Source organism: Theobroma cacao, chromosome 1 (assembly GCF_000208745.1).
Source record: "Theobroma cacao cultivar B97-61/B2 chromosome 1, Criollo_cocoa_genome_V2, whole genome shotgun sequence".
Taxonomy (NCBI): Eukaryota; Viridiplantae; Streptophyta; class Magnoliopsida; order Malvales; family Malvaceae; genus Theobroma; species Theobroma cacao.
Window position 1 is genome coordinate 3,889,825 of NC_030850.1, and position 17,564 is coordinate 3,907,388.

The window sequence follows — 17,564 nt, forward strand, 5'->3', positions numbered from 1 at the left end:
TTGAAAGTTTAAAACAGGATTAGACCGAAGTGTAAAGAGTGACAGTCAACACCCCACGTCAGCTATGTTCAAAGTTTAGAAAAGAAGTTAATTTATGGCTGGCTTTCGTTGCTGTTTGTGGGCTGAAGCCAATGAGTTACACGTGTTTCTCTACAATTGGACATTTTGCACCCGGATGTCGCTCTTCATTTACACTTAATTTTGGGCAAATAAAAAAAAGATTTAAATTTAATTGCACTTATTTGCCTCCTCATCTCAGCTTGTAATTGATATCCGAAATTACTGCAAAAGAATATCTTTTTATCTTTCTGGTAAATCAATCAATCCGATCTCAGTCACATGGCCAAAACTCACATCAAGAAAAAGATAGAGCCTGTTCCCCACAATTGCCAAAGCGTAGAAGCGAATGCTACAGAACATAGCACATCGGTTTTAACCTATTTAAATTTACTTGGCCTAAGTTGTAGCTTATCTGGCAATGCCAGATTGGAAAAACATGGGCAGAAGCAGAGCTTTGAAGATACGTACACACTTATTTACGTTAACATCCAACTTCCAACAATCTTTCACATCTAAATTTTGAAGGTTGCTTTCATTTTCTCACGGTAGTTGTCCAACCAACCTTCAATCAACTCGATCTCAGTTTCCCTCTGTTCCACTAACCAGTCCGGGTCTTCAGTCGTGGAGGCACGCAAATCTATGTGATGGGCACCTGCAACATTGCATAAGTAAAAAACTGTTGTTATACTTGAATGGTACTGGCTGCGGTAAAGGTAATCAGTTAGAATACCACTTCATCACTAACTCCAATTGTGCTAATAACGGCATTCAAACTGTTCTGTCTAGAGCTGTAAATAGTACATCAGCTAGCACATTACTGATGCTAAATCATGTCCTTTAAACAAATTCTAGCCTCGACATCAATCTTGTACGGCTTAGAAGTGAGAATAAAGAAATTGACATTGAAGATGCTTGAATCTAAAACTTAATAAAAGACCAGAGGAGCAGGAAGATTCATTGGCTGTACGTTGAAACATACTCATTAAATTTAGAAATAGGGATGAGGTGGGAAACTTTATCAGATTGGTATTGCTTGACAGGCTATTCTTAAATCTTATAAGAACATTGTAGCTATAATGTTAAACTTGAGTTCTACACTTGTTCCATGATTATAATTGTTAGACCAGGAAGATGTGATAAGTGGATAGTCACCACAAAAATATGCAGAACAGAATGGTACAGAACAATAAAACAGAGCCAAAAGCACTCCGGGATCATAAATTTATAAATTTGGGTTACTGTTTTGTGTTTATGGGATGGTTGGCTTCACTTGTTATACAAAAGGACAGCCAAAGCTGCAACTAAATATGTGTAAGATTCTCTATATGGTCCAATCAAATGCATGCTAGACTTGTTTCCTTGAAATTAAGACATTGTGATTGACAAATTATAATATTAAGTGAAAAACAAAATGCAATTGCATTGATGGAAGTTGGAAGCAGCAACAACTGAAGATTTACTTACAACTAAACTATCAAGGATCACGCTATCATTAGAGACATAATTTCTTTTCAAGCCAAATGAACTATGAGGACAAGACAAAAACCCAAAAAGATGACAGGTCAGGACTAGCTAAAGTGACAAGTGACATTTGAACAGCCCCAATTAAAGAACCAATGAGAAAAAGAATCCATAAACTGAGTAGATTTGACATTTAGGGCCTCCTAATTGATGGGGCAGTTGCACAAATGACACCTTATTCATTCAAGATAACAGCTTACTAGCTAAATCAATCACGTAGTTTAGTTTGAGAACCTTATGCCCCAAATTATTATACTTATCAAAAATGGAAGCCACAGATGACTTCAGAAAGTATTACCTTCCTCTGTAACAAGAGCAACAATTGTTTGGGATATATTCTTCAGAACACTGCAATGAATATTATCAAAATTAGTCACACATTAGATGATTAAAACTTTGATAAAAGTAAATACAAAGCGCTCACCCGCCACCACTCCAAGGATCCAATAGACCATTTGAGAATATGATGTTACTTCCAAAGAATTTCAATACATGCTCGATATCCTTCACATAACAACAATGCTTGTTCATTATCCTCCATATATCAACAAATGCTTATTCATTTAAACCATGCAAATGGAAGGAACTAAAAGAGATATGGTAACATATTGTTCTCTTACATGTCCACCAAATTCGGTTGTTATCCATCTAGGCCTTGGTGTCACCTGGAAATCCCTCCTGCACTCCTCTTGGAAAGCAGAGTAATCATAATCATATGCTGGAAACATGCTTGTCTTTCTATCACTAGACATTGGCATAACCATCTCAGTGCATGCCTAAAGAAAGAACCAGAAGTGACAGAAACAATAAACATTAATGCATAATAAATAATGCTTTGCAGAATTATAAGACTGATAAAAGAATAAAATGTAGTGTCATTTTCAGACCTGCCAGTTCCACCCATCCATGCCATGAGGATCATCATCAAGTTGAAAACAGTCAACTTCTCCAGTATAATTGTAGTAGACACTTACTCCGTTGAATATACGCTCCAGAATACTAGACCCGTCAGGAGAACTGTCAATCTTTCTACATACCTGTAATAGGTACATATTTAATTAGAGCAAGCTGGAAAACAACAGAAAATATATCACGCAAGAAAACCAGGTCCACAATAACAGCAACAAGATGCATAGATTGCAATAACACAATGAAAGGAATACTTAGAGCAATGTCAGTTCATAAAGCTCATTCGTCTAAATCCATTACTTGTAAAATCCTAAAAAGAAAGAAAGAGGCATTTAAAACCAAAGAACGGGCATTCTCACTTTCAAAATGCAAACATATCTAATATAAACAAATCCAGATAAAAGTCATTAGAGGGTAACCCTTAAAATCAACATATTTGCACGATTGACAGTGAAAAAAATGGACGCCAAAAAAGAAGAAAAATTCATAATCAAGGCAGCTGGAGGAAATTAAACTTATATTACATGGCTAATGGAATAGAAATCATTATCTTTAATATATTTTCCTATCACCTTCAATTGATTTGTATACTAATACAAAATCTCAGTCATCCTGAATAAGTTCCAAGTGGGCTCCATATATAGAACTTGCACAACAAATGGTTGATGTTCTATTATTACAGAATTACAGTGAAAAATATGTGTAAGTGAGCATTAGCGTGCCATTTCTTGAAGCTTATGCTGAACAATACACAGCAAGATGCAAATCAACAGAAAAACAAAACAATAGCATATGCAACTCAACTGTTATCATTCACCCTCAATTGATTAGTTTCCTATTTTTTTATTTCACAAAATGTCACCAAATTGATGCTCTGAGAGCTGTAAAGGGCAACAACATCATTGAATAAAGACATTCTGTACTTCATAAAAGATCAATGGTAAAGGGCAGTTCCGGAAGTAGGCTTGTTAGTTGTTATCATATTTGCGAAAATCCATCTTACATACATTTGCATACGTGGTTGAATTTAAGCCATAACATAAGTTTCAAATTACATTATTCCCAACTAACCTCTCTTATGGGATGTCCAGGTAGCGGCATCAAAAAATTAGAAGGATATGGATAATTCACCATCCCCAAATAACTATAAGCGGATTCTAACCAGTTTGAAAGGTCTTCGACACTCTTCAGTTCCCTGCCAATATTTTCAAACTAGATCAAAACCCAAAAATTTGTGTCTCTGTTGATTAGAACAGGCATATATACAAATTTCTTCCTTTGTCCTTACCGACACATCAAAACCCAAAAATTTGTGTCCCTGTTGATTAGAACATGCATATATACAAATTTCTTCTTTTGTCCTTACCGACACAAATGAAAAGTTTGAGACAGTTGCTGAAGACCATCCTCTCTTTGACCCGCAGATGTCAGTGCATTCCATGACTGTTTTATAGTGTCAAAGCAGCTATTGCTTTCATGCTACATATATTCAAAGCCGAAAAAATGAAGTGACAGTGTTATAATAGAGACTAAACTATAAACAAACTGTAACAAAAACAAAAATAAACTTAGAACTGCATTGCCTTGAATGAGTTGGAGACAATATTATAAAATGTGTCTGGAGGTACAATGTCTTCAAACTGAAGAATTGGCGCTGACGAAGCAAGTGCTCCAATGGCAATGTGAGGATATTTCAGCCTCATCCATGCCGCTAACACTGTTCCATTAATGCCATGAATATAAATTACATAACTAGACACTTTCCACTAATCAAATTCCACCATTCATTTAGCAACAACAACATTCAATAAACACCCAAAAAACTAAATTAAAATTTTTAAAAACTCGTGGACTTACTTCCTCCATAGGAGCCGCCAAATAAAACAACCGGACATCCTTCAGCAGACAAATTCCTCTTCAAATCAGTAATCAGAACTGCGAAATCCGCAAGCGCTTGCTCTGTTGTGAGATAAGAAAGAGTAGTGGCATTTTTATAAGCCTCTTCTTTACTTCCGTACGGCATTGACTCCCCATAATACCGGTGCTGCCAATTCCATTACCATTACGTTTAGTAATTAGGTTCAATCAAACAGAGCCTTAAAAAAAACGGAAATTTGAAATTTGAGTTGACCTCGGGAAAGAGAACCATGGCACCGAAGTGAGGGGCGATATCCCAGACAAAACCGGTGTTGACGGCGAACCATTCGATGTCACCTTCGTTGCCGCAATAAAGAAAGACTGGGCCGAGACGAGATGCGCCGACCCAGTGTTCGGTGTTGATAAGGTAACGTTGTCGGAAGTTCGGAAGATCCGAGAAGCTGAAATGGTCCAGTCGTTGAGAGAAGTACCGGGTTTCGTAACGGTATTGCTGGTGGTTGGTTTTGATTGAGTGTGAGTGTTTGCCCAGAAAGCGCGGGGGTTTATTGGAGGGAAAGACATTGGAGGGCTGTGATGTAAGGGATGAAGAAGGGGATGGTAAAAGGACGATGGTGATGATGATGCGGATGAAGGAAACTGTGAGACTTGCCAGTTTTTGGGGGGGGGGGGGGGGGGGGGGGCCGAGTTTCAGCGGAGCAACTGAAACTGAACCATGTACCGCGTTTAGCCGGGAAGCTTGGAGGTAGGTGAGGTTATGTTCGGGTGCTTGCAGGATCAGGGAAGAAGGCTGTCTCAGCAATTCTGTTCTATTATGTAGTTGAGTTGATCACGTGATTGCTGGAATTTCATGGCAAACTGGATTTTGGATATATGGGCTGGGCCTGGTGATTAATAAATAAACACTCAAAGGGCAAAATGTAAGTTTTGAAAGAGCTTAGATTATTTATTTTTAACAAAAAAAACAATTAGAAGTGTAATTAAACCAATCAAATTACTTATGAGCAATCAATTTGATGAATAGCTTAAATAACAAGTTAAACTAAGTTGAAGTATTTTAATACTAAATTTTAAGTAATTTCACAAATTTAATCTAAATTATAAATCATTTATGTTATGAATATTTTTATAAATATCCATTTGTATTATATATATATATCTGGATTTAAATATAAATTATATTTGGTGAAGATTAAAATTTAATTCATCCATCTAATCCCTTAATATTGTCTTTATATTATAAATTTAATCTAGATAAAGAGTTATTAACCTTTAAATAAACTCCTTCACTTTATTTGTAAATATACAAATGAATAAGATCTCTTTACTCTTTCTAAATACTTTCTTTCCCTCTAAATATTTTTTTTAATATTTCTTTTATAGTTGTTCTCTTAAGATTTATTTTATAACAATTTAATATTTTTTTAAAAAATATGTATTTATTACATAATTGCAATACTCAAGTTTTGAATCTAAGTTGGGTTTGAAACTCCTTATTTGAATTAATAATAATCAAAATGAACCATATTAAAAATCAAATATATTCGATCCCCATTTATACTTGTTTCATGATATTATTTATCCACGTTGAATATCAAAAATATTTCAATAGACTCATTTAAATTCACTAACACATATTCCTTTTAAATCTCGAAGAGCAAATACATAACACTTTTAAATTAACTTAAATAATTTAACCACTCGCAAAAGTCCAGATATCACTTTTTAATCAATTAAAGCCTATAACATGTCTTTGTTAGGAAGCTTTTATACTAGCATGCTTTCAACCGAGATAAAGTAACTTCATATTTGGCACATGTCTTTTGGTTTAGAACAAGAAAAACAACAAGGCTAGGAAATGTTATATTTCCTAATAACTTATTTCGTGGAAAATATTGGGTATAACATTAATCTTGAATAAAACGTGAGAAGTAAGATCCATGACCTGAGCTAGTCAATTATTTATCACCAAATTCAAACCATTAATAAGTTGTGGGCCTTTGGGACCCTAATTGGAGAACTGGATAGTCATAATAATGGATTTCAACTTTCAACCATACGGGCTTCATAAAATGACATAAGCCCGTACTCAATTATTATAGCCATTCACGAGCCCATACCAATCCAACCAATGAAATTTGTGGGTTTTTTTTTTTTAATGATAAGAGAAAGGGAATTTGAATCAGATTCTTTGAGGAGAGACCATGCATGCATCATCGTTTAGTCAAATTTGTAGGTGTAAAATTTGTGGGTTTTTAGTTAAAAATAAAGGGAGTAGAAGCTAGGAAAAAGGGGTGGGGAGTGGGGGGATAACCAGAAAGAAAATGATGGAGGGAAGGAGAGAGAGAGAGATTTGATGTATTGTAGGCTGGATAAGAGGCAAAATGAATAAGAATGTCCATCATTGCATGCTTAGACCGAATCTAAATTAAAAAAAAAAATTGAGCAAAATAAAATTCCATCTTCCACACTTCTACTCCAAAACCCAAAGGGTACAAAGCATTTCTCTTTCCCGAGTAGTGAATTCCGATCACAAACTCCAAAGTCCAAAAATCATTTTCGTAGCTTTGCTTGGTAGTAAAAAGAGAAAGTAATCAGCTCATAGGTTGGTCCCAATCTTGTTGGCCTTAATGTTGGGAACTATCATTCACCTCAAGCATTATTCAATTCCCTGTATCAGAATAAAATTTTTTCTGATTGATGAAAATCCCATAAGAAATTTATTTATTTTTTATATACATATAACCAAAGTGAAAAGGAATCATATCTTCAAAGGAAATCTCCCAAATAATTACACACCATGAAGCATGACCTTTGATGCTCATTTATAATTTGGCAACATTATAGGAAAAAAAAAAAGATAAGGCAGCTTATCTTCATTTTAGTCAAGTGCTGAAGACAGTTAATTGATATAAAATGCTGCAATATATAGGACAATTTTATAATCTCCCTTGTTAGCTTTAAGCTTGCCTTGAATGGTAAAAAGACTGGATGGGGGTGGGGGGGTCCAAAGCTCACGTGGGCATAGTTTTGTCTCTACCAGCCCATTGCGTGCCGTCCTCTGCTTTTCAAGTTCATGGTTCATACGAACAAGCTCTAAAACCTTTCGCATAAAGGGGTGGGGCAAGAAAGTGAAAGGAAATTCCCATTCCAAAAGTAGTATCTGAAATATTTATTTGCATTTTATCCATCAATAATTCTTAAATTAAAAAAAAAAGAAAAAAAAGAAGAGATTATTATCGTCACCACAAATTAATCATATAAGTATTGAATTCATTATACAATTTAATTAATTAATATCTATTAAAATTTATAATTTTAATATATAACAAAATCATCCGTATACGTTATTTTAATTAATACTTACTTCTCACAACTTAAAATTTAAATTAAAATTTTTATATAAATAAGAATTATCAAATCCGTGTCCAAGTTAATTAATGTGTCGAATAATTTATAAATTTTGATCTAATTGGCAATATATCTTGTTGGTTCTATCCCTTTATTTCTTTACCAAAGTTTGGTGGAATCCAAATACACAAGCAAATTTTGGGAACTTAGTGTCCACAAGGAAGCTTCACATATCTTAGTTGCAAGATGTCCAGCTTATCAATGGTCCCTGGCTCAATTGGATGTTAAAGGAGGGGAGAGTTTAAACCATTGCAACCACAATCTCACTGAAAAAGTTCAGGTGCATGTGGAGGACAATGACACTTTTTGGCTCAAGAGTAAGACTCTCCAGATTCTACAATGTTAAGGTTCTATTTTGTGGAAAGGATTCATTGTACCGGTGGAAGTCTAAGTGGAAATTGGACTATATCAAAAGGACAGTGAAAGCAATCACTTGATAATAAGTTTTTTTTTTTCTTGAATTTGAGTGTCAATCCGATTGAACACAATGGCAAGGCTACAACATTTTCAAACTTCATATTAATTAGAATTGGTAATGAAGTTTAGTAGTAACAAACTTGACCACTACCATCCTTCACACAACGGATATCTAAATATAGTTTCGTGAGCAAATTGATGGGAAGGTAGTAAAGTTTACAATCCCATTGATATTTCCTTTTTGGTACAACTAAAACTTTTATTTTGCTTCATCTCAAATTGGTTAAATTGGGTGAAAATTTTTGTATTTTTGTTTATTTTCTCTTTTTTTCCTTTTTTGGACAATGCCGATACGCATCTTTGATGTCTTGATAAGACGGTTTAATCTAATATAAATATATAAAGATAAAGTCTCGAATTAAAAAAGAAAATATTTTTGTAGATAAACTATTTCTTTTTGTATGTGTCTTTTAATTAATATGTTTGGTTTGATTTGTTTTGATATATTTTTAATTTATGAAATAACTTTTTTGACTAAATTAATTTCAATTTTTAACTAAGGTGTATTCTTTGCATTGAATCCTTAATTTCTTTTATAAAAATTTTCTAAAATATAATATATCTATTATTTGCGTTTAATCTCTTAGAAGAAAATCTACATTCAGCTATCAGCTTTTGTAAAAAAAGAAAAAAGCCCTCTACCAGCAATTTTTGCTCTTTACGAATTTTAAAAATTTAACATAATTTTATAGTTCATAACATTTACACTAATTAAAGAACTCAAGCTTTGAAATGATATAAGTATTTCTTACTCAGTCGATTCGTATTTTTCAAAGAATACCAAAATTATTTTTTTTCTCTTATATATTATTAGCATTTCAATAATTTAGTCAATCTATCACTCACTTACTACTTTGATCTTTCAAAATTAAATTAAATGCACGTAATGCACTTTCTTTCTCTATAATACTATTCACTTGATATTTGAAAATTTTTAAAATATTTTGGAAAATTGGATTTTGTATGCAACATTCCATGTGGACTTATATATTTTAGATATATATTATAAAATTTGAAAAATTAAAATATAATTTTGTCAACAGCACCTATTTTATTTTATTTTTTTAAATGTATATAAATTTTTTATATATACATAAAAATAAATAGTACATCTCACTTATTAAAAAAGCTAGTTATGAATTTAAAGACACTCAAATAAAAATTAATTAGTAGTTTACTTTTTTTTCCTTTGAAAAGAAAGTTACCACATTCAAACTTGCTATTGCCACTTTGAGATTTAACAGTTTTCCATTAATTTATGAAATAATATCAAAGTGAATTTGGGGGCAGGACAAAATGTCGGAAGAAACTATTTAACCTAAGGACAACATGTCAACATTTCAAATGGAAGAAAGATAAAGAAGAAGAAGAAGAAAATACTAAATACGGATTGTTTTAAAAAGATAAAGGTTCATCATATTTTGTTGAATTATAGGTGAAATTATGAGTAAAAGTCTTAAAAAACCAGCTAAGGCCCAGTCCTCGTGAAAACGATGTGTGTTGGATGTTTCACTACTTCCATATATGGAGATTACAGTGGAAATATTGCAATTCAATGATCAGTGGGAAACTTGCACATGAATTTTGTTCTAATTAATGTGGCATCTAGCACTACCAACATCTAGCATTCATGGTTTCATGATTAACTTCGGTGGGGAAAGATAAGTAAAGCTTGTGTGTCCCAAAGGCCCAAACATAAGGGAAGTGAAAAATGATGGACTTTTCTTAGTAATTTTCTATTTTATCCCTCATTACTTACTTTTCCTAATTACAATTACTTTTAACTTTTTTATTTTTAGCAGAAAATCTTTTATTTGTTGAAATATCCACTCACTTTCTTAAATCCAAAGTAAAAAATAATTAAAATAATTATATCTTTAATAGGAATGGATAAACGAAAAACTATTTATAGTAAAAGTGGGAATTTTTTTTTGTTTCATAAAGGAGTTAATAGGATTGTCATGAGTCTATTTAATAATTGAATAATAATTATTATTTTTAAATATACCCTAAATGATTAAATAGGGAAGAGGATATATGACCAGAAACTAAAATCATAGTGAACCTAGCAATGAAAAAATTCTACTTGATTCAAAGTTGTTGCTTGAACATTAAGGATATCTATTAATGAACTAGTAATTAACATTATCAAATCTAAAAAGTTTTGGCCAAACCCTACCTTAATACATTTATTAATTATAGTTTAATACAAGTTGTATCCGAATACTTAATTTAATAATTTAAAAAGTTAAATTTGATTTTTTTTAAATAATAAAAAAAGTTTGATATGTGTCATGGAAGATGATCAACAACTCTAATCGTTTAAAAAGCAACTTATAGGTATAAACACCTTTAGCTATTTAACATCATTATTGTTAGTGTCAACATGGCATTATCTATTTGTACAAAAACAAAAGTCAACAAGTGCCTGAATGGAATACACAAATACAAATATTTTCCTGTATTGAAATTGAATTGAATTGACTAAAACTGAATCGCATTCCCATGATGATACAGGTAATCTAATTGCTGTCTGAAAAGATAGGGAGGGTTTTAGGCTCAAAATCTGGAAGAGTGTATCAAAAACCCACATCCCACACATAGCCCCACTGAAACTGAGTGACACAATTATGACACCAAGAATTTTTCACAGAGAAAGCAATAATTCCAATTCCAACAAGTAATAATATCCGCAGATATCATGCCCAAGGCTCCGTCCATGCCCTAGGCCATGTGGCTTGGCTCTGGCATAGCCATGTTCAACCCCACCAAGAAATTTGCCCATGTGTAAACCATATGTGCTGAGCCCCCTCCTAGCATTTTTTTTTTTAATGGATCGGACCATGGGGCCCCATTGCCTTAACTTTGTGCCACAATGCAGCAGGCAATTTCTCAACTGTTTCTGCCCCCTTCCCCAAACCCGAACAAGTCAAAATTCGGGGGTTCCCGTCCAAGTGTTTAACGTGGGGTCCCCCCCCCCCCCCCCTTAGACCTGAAACAGCTAAATCTCTTCTTTCTCTTTGTAATGGGAAACAATGAGAGGAAGTCGCCATAGTGGGGGTGACATGGGTCTCCCATTTCACAACCTTTAAACGCAAGCAATGATGCTTTTGTTTGTGTGAAAGCTTCACCCCAACAAGTCTTATTACAGATAAAAATAATAATACAACAATAAAGAGAGTTCTAGTGGGGCAAGCTAAAGCTTTTGCTTTGGTGAAAGTCGGTGGATTTGTTTTTGCTTGATGCTCCCTTCTGTTGACAAAGAAAAAAACAAAAACCCAAAAATCCCATCCAAAAGAAATTAAAAAAAATTAGATTAATATATTTACTGTGGCTAGATTGATCGTTTTGTTTTCCAATGCCAAATGATTCTACCTTTATAAAAATTCAACTCTCCTCTCCTATGAAATGATCCTTCATCACTTTCATTCATTCTTTTCCTTTCTTTAATTTTAAAAATTCAACCCCCAGCCTCATCAGATGATTCTTCCCCTTTGTTATTTTATTTTTCCTTGTCTGCTTAAGGTAATATTCCTTATTTCCTTATATGATTTATTTGTTCCCAACAGAAAACCCTTGCACGAGTCAAAAGGCAACAATCCCTAGTCCCATCCACACGGTGGGACAATCATAATACTTTGTACTAAGAGCGAATTATTCAACTCTCAAATGCCCTCCATAAAGAATTACTCGTACAATAAATACTTATCCTAAAGAAAAAGAAGACTTAATCTCTACTCTCTTTATACAATATTAAAGTTTACGTACAACGGGGATTTGATATCCACACGTGCATGGTACGGTGTTTGTTCTTTAGTTTGTGAAAGTATGTGGGGAATAATAGTGCATACTTTTCTAAGCATGTGGCTGGAAATCTCCATATAATTACTAGGCCTATGGACCTATACCAGACTTTACATTTCTTTTTCTTCACTCTTATAATAATAATAATAATAATACTAAGAAGAAGAAGATTCAAGTTTGATTTTTTAAAATTATCATAAAATCTGAATATCATTTGATATAAAATAATAAATTATATTTTAATTAATAATAAGTAGTTAATCATTAATTATAAAAGTCTATTTTATTCAAAATATAATCTAAGAGTTTAATTAAATGCAACAAAAGAAAAATGACTTTATTTGAAATTTTTAAATTTTTTAAATTTTTTTAATAAAATCATTTTAAAAATCAACTTTACAATTTTTTTAACCGTAAAGTCAACTGTACATTTTACTCATAAATAAATTAACAAAAGTCTTTATGATTCATGAGAAAATTCAAAGTCTTAATTTAGAATTTAAAGCATCCAAACATCATCATTGTTAAAGACTCTAAAAAAAAAATGATCGTAAGTGTTAAAATGTGATGTTTTATCTTAATTATCCCATTTGCTTGTTGTCTGAAAAATATTATATATGTATTATTTTTAATTTTTAAAATTTTTTTCTTTAATAATAATATTATTATCTTTAAAATGTAATGGGGTTACGTTTTTCATGTTTAATAAAAGTATAATTTGATTACCAGAAAAAATATTATTATATATAAATTACTATATTTTATTTTGGATTTTTTTTTTGTTGTATATTTAAAAAGTAAACAGTAAAAATTACATGCAATTTAACCTTAAATATCTTCTTGACTTTTTGGACTATTGTTTAGAAAATTACTTGCCATGTAGCATATATAGGGTTTAGGAATTCCCTACATTTTAGATCCATACTATTTACTCAATTTTGTCCCCATTTCAATTATAGTCAAATTAACAAGACTAAAATGATAGAGAAATAATACCTTAGTCTTAATTCCATTTCATCAATTACGTATGGCTACTCTATGTCAACATCTTCTCATCAATTATGCAAGCCTATGCTAATCTTCTAAAGGTGATCAATATTGATAAACTTCCAACCACTTTTATGAAAAATATTTAAGTTGCTAAATTCAATTTAGACGCTCGTCTAGAAGAGTAGTAAAGCTGATTATTTGGCTGCAAGATAAGGTTCCATACTTTTCAAGACATGGAAAACTCAAATTTCAAAGGAAACTAGAGGAATAATAGTTAGGAGTGCGAAAATGATTAATTCGGTTAAATAAATTCTTTTAATTGAATTAATTGAATTGTTCGAAATGAAAATTTAACCAATTAATCAAATTAGACCATTAATTCGATTAATAATCATATTAAACAAAATATTTTATAATATCATTATATGTTGTAATGAATAATATTTATATTATGATATAAATATATATGATATAAATTATAAATGGTTATATAAATTGGATAATTCGATTAATCTTAAAAAATATTCAAATTAAAATTGATTAAATTAATTGATTTAACTGTATTAATTTTTGAATTAACCGAATCATCAAATTAATAAAATCTTTTCAACCAAAAATTTTGATTAATTTGATTTTAATCTAAAATTGCTCGCCCCTAAATAACAATGTTTTTATTATAGTTGTGCTTAAGTTATTTTTTCCCACATTTATAATATGATAGTAATAATTTAATTTATCTATACAACTCATACATATTAGTCATAAATTTTTAAAGCAATTCCAAAAATTAGTGAATTTCGTTTTAAAAAATATATTAATAATTATTTGTCACATTAAACGCTAAAAATATTTTAAGCAGTGGTAATAGGACAAGAAACTCAAACCTAAAACGTATACAATTAACATCCTACTTTATCAACTACACAAGGCAAGTAAAACGTGATTAGTATCAATTACAAAAGTTTTGATATAAATTTGTAAACTTCTAATGCTAACCTCTTTAATTACGTGTAATTAAGCAATTATAATCTTTGTAGGACGGGAAAGCAAGGCAGTTAGCTTTGTTACGGCTCTAGAGTACTATTGAGAATCACGTGTTTAACAGTAAACTTTGTACTCGGTTAGGCAATTGGAAGTATAGACGAATATCTAAAAAAAAAAAAACAAGATGAAGGTAAATTTAAAAGAACCTTTACCGTCGGTAACTTTGCAATTTCACCTATGAAATCATTAGCCTAAATCATTCTCGCCTATAGTTTGGTTGGGGTTGAGGGGGGGGGGGGGGGAAGGGGGGGAAGGACCAAAAAACCCACTACGTTTCCGTTTATTAGGACGCTTGGTATCTAAAGTGACATAAAAGTGAAAAGTTACAAAATATAAAAATATAAATTTTTACTCTTTTATAAATATTTACTAGTTAGATATCAAAGTTCAAATATTTAAATGACAGGTAAATTTGATAACATAAGAATTAGCTATTATATTTAATAATTAATAGTATTGAGATTTATTAAATAATAATCAATGTGTGCCAGGTAGATACTACAAAGCATTTAGACTTTGATAAATGCAAGGGCAAAAGAAAGATTAAAAAGAAAAAAAAAAAAGAAAAAGAGAAAGGCCTATTTCAAATTCTTACCTCCATCATTGCCAACTTCTACGCTCCACAATCATCAAACCCCCACGGAATCAAATGCCCATCATACCAAATCATTGGTGGCCCCCACTTGTCTCTTAAAATCTCCCTTCTTCTCAACTAGCCACGTGTCTATTATTTTAATAAATTAAATAGGCACATATTATCTTTGTACTATGTTGAAATTAAACCCATTGGATGGAGGAGATTTTGGGGTCATACTAATTAATTACGAAGTAAAGATTAGTGGGGTTTTTCTTTATTATTATTAATAATGAATGTGTAATTATTTGCAATCATACCCCTAAAAAGTGAAGGTTGGGGGGGATACCACATTTAATTAATTGGTTAAATAATTGTGATAAATATTGTTAGATTTTCTCGAATGTGTCAAAGTCAATGTCTATCTACTCGGGGTCCGAAAATAATGGCTAATAATCTGATTGATTTTGGTATTCAGCCACTGGCTGACTCCATCTTTGGATAAACCATATTTTCAAATTCCCATTACACATATCTTTTGCTCTATATAAATAAATATCGAGTTTTATTTCTACTCTCTTTTTTTTAAAAAAAAACTGGGATATATAATAAATTATTTCCATATCGTACAACCTAATTGGCGGCCAAATATTATATTTCATAAATTAATCTTAATATTAATATTAAATTAATCACACATAGACTTGTCCATATATCAGATTACCCATCACACTTGTAGGGCTGGACTTGGCCTGAGTTAGGCTTTGGATATAATTTTTATGTTCGGTTTAATTTGAGATATTTATTATATTGAAAAAGATTTTTATATAATTTTAATTTAAAATTTAAAAATAATTAAAATATTTTTAATACTTCAATAATAAATTTAAGCTAAATGATGAACCGAATTCAAGTCTAGCTCTTGAAGGTTTCAACCAACCTGCTAAGTCCAATTTTAAATACCTTTTGTCACACATATAATATAAATATAAATATATATATACTCGTGTATGTATATATAAACACACATATATATGTATGTATAAAAATAAATTGATAATTATTCTTTAAATATTTTAAAAAATTAGGAAATTTTAAATTTAAATTTTGAAATGATATATATATATATATATGGGAAAGTTGATTGAATACACATAACTACCTTTGTCATCTTGTAATCCAAAATTATATTAAAAAATAATTAACAAAATAGATTGAGAACTTAGATATTTTTTAAAAGGCAATTCGGATTGGGAATCAGAAATAAAAAATAAAAAAGAATCTATTTATCTAGTTAATCCAATGTCAATACCAGTAGATTTCGCTTTCAAAGAAATTTCATGTATTTCATGTTTGATTTTTCTTTCGTTTTGGTTGTATTTGAGTGTTGTCAAACAAATGATGATGCGATATTTCGTTTTTCACATGCATCACTATGAGAAAAGTGTACGTAGCTAGGTAGGGGCCTAAGCCCAAGGATGAAAGTTACAGTTGGTTGGATAATTAACCTTACTGCGGGGAAAGTGGAGATGCATGGCAAATGGCAACTAGACCATTCCTGTCACACCCTATTAAATCCCTATGAAAATTCTATCCAGTAGCACAACGAGAAAAAAATAAAAAAGTGCAACAAGTAATGCCGCCTTTATGAAGTCTAACATTCTATACAGATTTTTCTTTTTCATTCATTCAATAGGAAAATGTGCGTATTAATTTTTCTTTTCTAGAATCAATTATATACCCAAAAAGAATATTTTTTTGGTATTCAAATCTTCGTATCTTACGTCATTAGGATGCTAAAAGAATACCCAGACTCTCAATTTGATTCATGAGTACACATTATGATCAAAAACAGAGAGTTTTTTTTAATATATATATAAAAGAAAGAAATAACATTTAAAAAATTCATGAATTAAAGAAATATTGAAACTCTCAATTTGATTCGTGAGTATAAATTATGACCGAAACATAGATTTTTTTTCTTTTATATACAAAAGAAATGAAAATACAAAAGAAAACCATTAAGGATATTTTTTCTTCCATTCAAAATTTGAGACTTAAGAATTCAACTTTTTTTTTTCTCGTCTCGCTTTCTTTTCTATGATTTTCTCATCCTTGACTAGCTCTTTCCAAGCAATCATAAATTATTATGGTCTATGTTGTTACACCCATTCAAAGGTTACTTAATTATGTGTCTATTTAAAAAAAAAAAGAATTTTCCTCCGAATTTTCCACTGTGGGTGATAGTAAGTCAATAAATTAAAGTGTCATTTGGTTGTTAGGTTTACTATTTCCTTTCAGTTTTTGAAAGTTAAATATTAAAAACATGTTTATTTTTCCTGTACATATATATATATGTAATAAAACATGTTAGCGTACAAAAAATAAATTATACATTATAAAATTACAATTAAAAAAATCATTATTATTTTAAAATAAAACATATGATTTTATTTTTATATAGAACAATTATTTACATTTTTGGTTTTTTACAATTTTTTTTAAAAGTAAACAAATAAATAATAAAATACTATAACAACTAAACAATGCCTAAAACAACAAAAGGAATTATTATCATGATTCATGTTTATTCACGTGAAATTTTCATAAAATGGAAAAAAAAAAAAAAAACATGTACAACAACCGGGCCAACGGCCAAATTTGCCTTTGTTTGCAATATAAAGAAAATTTCAAGCAAATGATGTTTACAGTTTACTTATGTCTCCACTTTCTCGTTATCTTGAAGCAGAAGATAGTCATCCATTGGGTGTTGGCTCCCAACCTTTTTAAAAATGCGCAGTCACCGTACACACACCAAATTCAGCCTAATCCGAAGGTAACCAGAGAAAAAGCACAATCAAACTGACTAATCAGAGAACGCAATTCCTTTCCAAATTCC

At 31.1% G+C, this 17,564-nt stretch overlaps 1 protein-coding gene across 1 annotated transcript; it reads right to left on the bottom strand.

The window, feature by feature from the left end:
- Positions 280-6,471, bottom strand: LOC18611352 (lysosomal Pro-X carboxypeptidase). Its single transcript, XM_007047570.2, has 11 exons — positions 6,426-6,471; positions 4,622-5,169; positions 4,348-4,534; positions 4,074-4,207; positions 3,857-3,969; positions 3,562-3,685; positions 2,469-2,618; positions 2,202-2,357; positions 2,006-2,085; positions 1,880-1,929; positions 280-712 (listed from the first exon to the last, which is right to left on the bottom strand). Exons 1-11 carry the CDS (start codon positions 6,469-6,471, stop codon positions 573-575), a joined length of 1,728 nt encoding a protein of 575 aa, XP_007047632.2. The 3' UTR covers positions 280-572.

Coding starts and splice junctions, on each gene's coding strand:
- LOC18611352 (XM_007047570.2), bottom strand. CDS start 6,471: ATGGCTATAATAATTGAGTACGGGCTTATGTCATTTTATGAAGCCC. Junction 3,970..4,073: donor TTGTCTCCAACTCATTCAAG/GCAATGCAGTTC, acceptor GAATATATGTAG/CATGAAAGCAATAGCTGCTT. Junction 2,358..2,468: donor TGGATGGGTGGAACTGGCAG/GTCTGAAAATGA, acceptor TTCTTTCTTTAG/GCATGCACTGAGATGGTTAT.